We start from the raw sequence: 7,649 nt of genomic DNA on the forward strand, positions 1-7,649 counted from the left end.
GCAGTCACGCCTCCGCCCTCGACCTTGAAAAGACCACCAGTGAAAGAGCCAGCAAATCGTCTAGAGGGTGGCTTGAAAATTCACAAAATGGTCCATGTTCCTAACAGTAACAATAAGAAGAATGGTGCCCTGAGAAAGTGTCGCGTGAGTGCTAATTACAAGGTTAGAAAAGAAACAAGTATCATGTGTGCAGGCTGTGGTGTGGCTCTCTGCAAACTTTCATGTTTCAATGTTTATCACACGAAGAAAAACAAATAAAGAGGTGTGGAAAAGCATTTATTGCATAAAATATTGTATTTTAATTAGTTCCTAAAAATTTCGTTTTTAAAAACCAATTTTTGTTGAAGTTGTTTAGGAAAAAGTAACAACATGCATTTTAGCGACATAATGTTTAAAGGGCCTGCCAGGACAGGGGTGGGATTTAAATACCCTTCGCGCCAGTCAAAGAGATAATTTATACTCTTCCCCGGGTATTATTAGAACAGTCAAATCAGGGAGGATGAGGTGAGTAGGGAATGTAACATGCACAGGGGAGGTAACAGATGCATACAGTATTTTAGTCAGGAAACCTGAAGGGAAGAGACTACTTGAAGGACCTAGGCATAAATGGATGATAATATTTATGACTGAGTTTAAAGAAATGAAGTATGATAACATGGGCTGGATTCATGTGGCTCAGGGTAGAAAGCAATGACAGGCACTTGTGAACATGGTAATGGTTTTCTGTGTTCTGTAAAAGGCAATCGAATGTCTTTAATTATTATTAGCTTCACAAGATAGAGTCATATCCATGGAGTTAGTTATCACAGTTAATTTTTGCTGATGTCTGACAGTGTATAATTCTGGACAAACGCTAAATAATGTTAAAGCTATTGACATGAAAGTTCCTTCCAGTATATGTTGTAGTGTACTTGTAATAGAAGGGAAGTTCCTTGTTTTGTCTGATTTCGGTTCAGGGACTTCAGTTCTGTAAGGGAGTTTCCTCAGAATTTATATTGTTTTCAGTTTCATCCTTTACATGCCATGGAAATCTTCCTGCAGATGAAATATAGTATAAAGTTCCTGCAGTCAAAGTTTCATTTCAGTTCAGCTCTGCTTGTTGCTTGCTTCATGCTTTTTTTTTCCCCCCCTACCCTCGTTGGTCCTGAAGATAGAGGCAGTATGTTACTCCGAAACATTGCTTGACTTTAAAGGGAACTACACAACACTATATTGTGTCCCAGAAGACAGAATTCTTAAGAATCACATGTGTTATTATGATCTTAATTTTTCATCTTGTATTTATTTGTGGCATGAATGGTGAAATGAATTTAAGGCAAGAGACATTCACTGTGTTGTCCTGCCTAGACAGGAGCTGAAGTAGTCATATCTATGATTAGTAAAATGGAGAAATATGAAATTTGGAAATTTCTGATGTGGCACAAGGTTTAGAATTTATTTTTTATGGTTTGTAGATAATTTTTTTAATATGGAATCGACAGCAAACGGTAACATAATGTGATATGGCAGATGAAAGTCTGGAATAATGGAGTCAAAATACGAGGGTAAGTCAATAAGTAAGTTACAAATGGATATAGAACTTAAACAAATAAAAGTACTGATTTGAAAAATGCTTTTGTTTCTCAGCATAATCTCCCTGTACATTGAGGCACTTGTCCCATCATTTCACAAGCCCCTGAAAAACAGCAGCATAAAATTTTTGGGCTGCTATCGGAACCAGGCGGTGACTTCCCTTTCTACAGCGTCATCGTCAGGAAAATGTTCAGCCAAAAGATGATGTTTAAGAGGGCCGAACAAATGGAAGTTGCTTGGAGCAAGGTCAGGGCTCTACGGAGAATGCTCGAGGACTTCCAACTTGAAGTTTTGCAGCATCTCATTTGTCTTCTTGGCAGTATGGTGATGCTCGTCATGCAAGAGCAACATGCCTTTTCTGAGAAGTCCTAGTCACTTCCATTGAATGGCCTTACAAAGTTTCCTGGGGATGTTACAGTAGGAGTCAGCATTTACAGTTTGTCCTTAAGGCAGGAATTCGGTTAGCAGTATGCCTTCGTGATCCCAGTCACTGCCTGGTTCCGACAGCAGCCCAAAGAATTTTGTGCTACTGGTTTTCAGGGGCTTGTGAAACAGTGGGACAAATGCCTCAATGTATAGGGATATTATGTTGAGATATAAAATCATTTTTCAAATCAGTACTCTTATTTATAAGATTTGAGGTTTTTTCACGGTGGTGACTATGAAGAAAGCCATCTTCTGGGATGTGGTGCCATGTAGAAATTGTGTTAACTGATGTTTCGGAGGAACGTATCGCCTCAATCTTCAGGGTAGAAGACAAGAAGAAATTCACGAGCAGACCAGCAGAGCAGGTGCAGCAGACTGAGTGCAGTCGAGTAAACACAGCTATATAAGAGAAGGAGAGAAGGAGTGTGGCTACATAAGGAAATAGTAGAAAGGGAGAGGGGAAGGAGCTGGTGGAATAGCCAGCAGGTAGTGGGCCAGAGCTGATATTGAGTATGTGTCATGGAAGCCTCTCATCTGCTCCCTCAAGTAATCTCCGAAATAGGGCAAGCATATAGGCCACTCAAGTCCATCGCAGCCCCCGAGCTACAGGGTTAATGCCCTCCATTTAACCTTCCCTTCTCTCCCCCTAACACATACTCGATACGATCTCTGGCCCACTACCTGTTGGCTATTCCATGAGTCCCTTCCCCTCCCCCTCTCTACTATTTCCCTATGTAGCCACACTCCTCTCCTTCTCTTATACAGCTGTGTTTACTCGACTGCACTCAGTCTGTTGCACCTGCTCTGCTGGTCTGCTCATGATTTCTTCTTGTCTTCTACCCTGAAGATGGAGGTGATATATTCCTGTGAAACGTCGGTTAACACAATTTCTGCATGGCGCCACATCCCAGAAGACAGCTTTCTTCAGTACTCTTATTTTTTTAAGTTCTGTATACATTTGTAACTTACTTATTGACTTACCTACGTAAATTGTCTGTAGTTAGGTAATGGCTCAATTAACACATATCACAGCAGCAGGTATGCATGCACGAATAGAGGAACTATTAAAGGAAATCTTTTCTGTGTGGTCCATGCCGAAGTTTTGTAAGGAGGACTCAGTCTGAGTCGAGGGACAGAGTATTATGAAATGGTAGTCAGCTAGCAATGATGTTAGCACAGAAGCTGAAGAATCTCAATTGTTGGGCATAGTCATGTGGCAATAACTGTAACCAGCAGAGACTTAGCACATGCTGCAACGATATTTTGAGTGTGTAGATTAGTGGTAGTGTTATAAATATTTGTAGTTATGAGAGTCCAGTAAATCCAATTAGCAATACAAACCTTGTGTCTAGTCACTAAATCACGACAATATAAAAAGTATATATCACTTAAGTAATAATATTTCTAGGCATGGTTAGAAATACGGTAGCATGATCTTGCATCTGACAAAATAGCAAGGCTGCATTTGCAGACTGATGAATTTCTAGATACATATCAATGCGATAAAAAATGTATATCTAAAATTATGATTGTGTTTGTTAGGTACTACTGTTTCAAGAAGTTTATTTGACTTTGCATGTGTATTGCATTCATTGCAACCCCACCTTCCTGTTTCTGACTTATTGTTTCCTTTGTCCTTAGCAGTCCATCACATGAACTCTTCTAGTCCATGGTCAAGTGAAATATCCATCTGAGGCAAAGGTCCTGGTGAAGGTGAAAATCCATTACCATACCTATTTTTTATGTGCCTATGTATTTCTTCATAATTGTTGTTTAATGGTAGCACCAAATGCAAGATGATTGTTCTGTGAAGTATAAATTACTGCATAAACACTGGCTTGTGATAAATTCTATAAAGTCTAGTATGTGGGGCAATCCAAAAGTTTCCGAAATTTGAATTTTGCACACGAATGGTTATGAGTGCATCGAAATACCGCTAGGTGTCTCCTCACACATCCTTCTTGAATCAGTGTGGCAAGCAGCGTCAAGTTGAGTGGTTGGGTTTATTGTTGGTGAACGTATTTCCATTGTTTTGTTTCCGTGAGTCTGCGGTTTTGCGATGGCTGACCTGAGAGAGCAGCATGTCTGTATAAAGTTTTGTTTCAAACTTGGGAAAACCGCTGCAGAAATGCACCACATGTTGAAGCAAGCTTTTGGTGAAAACAGTTTAGGCCAGACACAAACTTACAACTGGTATAAGCGTTTTAAAAATGGCCAAACATAGACTAATGATGACGATCGTTCGGGACGGCCGTCAACGGGCAAAACACCAGAAAATGTCGTGAAAGTTAGGGATCTGATTCTCCAAGACCGTAGACTGACCATCCAAGACCTCTGTAACACCTTGGGACTAAGTTATGGTACATGTCAACGAATTTTATCAGAGGAACTGAACATGAGGAGGATTGCGGCCAAGTTTGTGCCACGACTGCTGCAAAATGAACAGAAGCAGCATCGCTTGGAAATCTGCAGGGAACTTCAGCAACAGCTTCAAGAGGATCCAAACTTTCTTTCGAAGGTTGTCACTGGTGACGAAAGTTGGGTTTATGGCTACNCGTCCAGAGAAGTGGCGCACGAACAATTGGGTACTCCACCATGACAACGCACGACCGCATACAGCTTACATTGTGCAGGAATTTTTGGCTAAAAACAAGATGGCAGTTGTTCCCCACCCACTGTACTCGCCAGACTTAGCTCCATGTGACTTCTTTCTCTTCCCCAAGATGAAAATCAAGTTGAAGGGGCGAAGATTTGATACAGTTGAGGAAATTCAAGTGAAAACGCAGACAGTACTAAACACCCTAACAAAGAAAGACTTCCAGGATGCATTTGAAAAGTGGCAGAAACGCTGGGATTGGTGTATGCGCTCCTAAGGGGACTGCTTCGAAAATGATGGAGCAGAATAAGATCTAGGTAAGATGTAATAGTTTTTATTAATATATTTCGGGAACTTTTGGATTGCACCATGTATATTCAGATCTCCAATGTTTATGGTCTGATCAAGAGTTCTGGCTTTGACTTTATTACAGAGAAATAAAGTGCATAGTATTGTGACATTGTAACACATGTTGAGTTTATACCTCTGCCATTTTGTCTGAACCCCATTGTATTATTATGTCTAACACCAATCCTGATTAATTCAAAAATAACATTAGTTTAGTCCTAAATGAAATAACTATTTGGTTTTTAACACTAAATTGTGAAAAATCACATCTTTTACAGTTCTTCTTAAGAAGACATAAAACATAAAGAAATGAAAATGCAAATAATATCTGCTAACTCAGTAATTACTAGTATCAATTGCACCAAATTTTTGGGCGTAAACACTGACAGTGCTTTGTCATGGAAGGGTCATATCACTAAATTATAATTAAGATTAAATAAGGCCTGTTATGCAATAAGGGCTATAAAGCAGTTTATGTCATTGGACTCAATTAAGATGATCTGTTACTCCTATGTACACTCTATTTTGTCTTATGGTATTATTTTCTGGGGTAATTCTCATCTCAATGAGAGCATCTTTAAAATTCAAAAAGGAATTATAAGATATGATTCTTGCCGGGAATTGTTCACAAAACTGCAAATATTGCCACTTCAGTATCAGTATATTTTTTCACTTCTTGTTTTTGTCATTAAGAATAAACGTTACTTTATATCTGATTTTGATATTCATGATATCTATACACGTTACAACTATAATTTACATTTGCCACCCACAAATTTAACATTAGTACAAAAGGGAGTACTTTTTTCTGTAAGTAAGATTTATAACCACTTACCATTATATATTAAAATGCAATCTAAAGATATTAAGCTTTTCAAATCCTTATTAAGGACTTATCCTACAGAACATGCATTCTATAGTATTCATGAATATCATCAAACAAGTTCTCGATGAAACTATCTATTTTGAATACTCTGATAACTGTGGGAGAATTTTCATTGTATATGCTGGTAAACTTGTATTATTGTTACATTTATTGTTTTGTAAGGACACATGTGTATTTATATTTAAGAATTGTTGTGCTGTTTTGTTTTTTATTCAGAGATCTATTATGATTGTATGTTTTTATATTTTATTCTACTATGACAGGTTCTATAGCCAATAGGTTTTAAGTTGACTTTGTATGGATTAACAGAATGCTAATGAATATGAATGAATGAATATACATACATGCCTATTAATGCATCATATAAAATGTCATCAAATAAGAACCTGCATTTTCATCATTGATTGCAATTATGTTTTCATGGCCACACATACACTATAAAATTGTGAATGTAGTAAAAGTAAATTATTGGAAAAACTACTTTTCAGAGCTTCTATAGAATAAAGTAAAGAATTACGGATGCCCAGGGTTTTGTTATATAAAGACTTTACTGATTATGTCTTTTGGTAGCATGTATCCACACTGGAGTGGCTTCTACAGGACTTCTCACTTGGTGAACATCTACTGCTTGTTGGTAATCAAGGTGTTGGCAAGAACAAACTGGCTGATCGACTGCTACAGTTGCTTAATCGTCCTCGTGAATATATCCAGCTGCACAGGTCAGTTTTCCATGAAGTACTTTAGAAATTTTCATTGGATTTTTGCAAAACTTTAAAAGTGGTTTATGACATTAGAACTTAATCAGTAGCTTCCTTCAGAGGATGACGTGTGTTAAGGTAACAGAGAATGTTACTTCTTAGTTTATTTCACAAAATATTTGCAACTGCTGGACCTGTGTCGCTTTGAATGGAAAGATGTTGAGTGAGGTGACTGTAAGACAGCATCAATACAGAAACAAAAAGGCTAATGCATTCACTTGTTGACACCTGAGTGCTTGTTTAAACCTATGGGCTAAACAGTCATGGTGAAGCAGACCTGTACACTGTTTTCACTAACAACATAAAGCACTTCAATCAAATTTATGTTGAAAATCATAGCATATTTCAGTTTCTCAAAGCTTTTGTTGAATCACTCAATTTTTTTATTTATTATGTGTCATCTGTTTGAGCAAAATGGTGTGTGTTTTGATAACTAGGTAAGACATTGTGAGCTGTAGTTGATGTGGCGAGAGAAAACTCTGCTGTTAATTTCACTGCAACATGCATAGGTTTGACTGACTTAAGCCAGCTTATTTCCCTTTTACCTCCTCTGTAAGAAAGGCATTGGAATCAAGATAACAGTGTGATTGTGACAACAATGGGTCATTGCTAGGATCTGGGAGAAAACCCCAGATGGTCTTCTGCTACCAATAGGATACAGGGTAAAACTAAAACTACCTTGTGCTGTTGCAAGGACATGGAGGAAGCCTCAAGACGTCTTCTTCCTTTACTGGGATAGGAGGGAAATCCCAAATTGTCTTCTGTATTGCTAGGATATGGGGGAAATTCCAGATCATCTTTTACCATTATTAGGGTACAGAGGAAATTCAGGATATCTCCTGCTACTACTACATAATGGAGAGAAGTAACAATAAGGTGAACATATTGTCACGTATCGGGCGTATATCGCGACAAATAAATTCTCGACGTATTTGATGTAGCGAATTTTATTTCACATTCGCACTTACAATCACCCAAATTACAATCTGACGATTACTGCTATCTGCAGTATCACAAATAGTACACTCCAAATGCCACAATACAACTGACTGGTTGCTGGCTA

At 38.1% G+C, this 7,649-nt stretch overlaps 1 protein-coding gene across 1 annotated transcript in view; it reads left to right on the forward strand.

Annotated features, from left to right (window-relative positions):
- The window catches only part of LOC111869550 (von Willebrand factor A domain-containing protein 8), a gene marked incomplete at its 3' end in the record, with an annotated part of 294,700 nt that overhangs the window by 232,451 nt on the left and 54,600 nt on the right, over positions 1 to 7,649 (forward strand). Inside the window, 1 exon segment of the mRNA XM_033753471.1 lies at positions 6,399 to 6,547. Coding sequence (XP_033609362.1) covers positions 6,399 to 6,547 — 149 coding nt within the window.

This window comes from Cryptotermes secundus, unplaced genomic scaffold, assembly GCF_002891405.2.
Source record: "Cryptotermes secundus unplaced genomic scaffold, Csec_1.0 scaffold220, whole genome shotgun sequence".
Taxonomy (NCBI): domain Eukaryota; kingdom Metazoa; phylum Arthropoda; class Insecta; order Blattodea; family Kalotermitidae; genus Cryptotermes; species Cryptotermes secundus.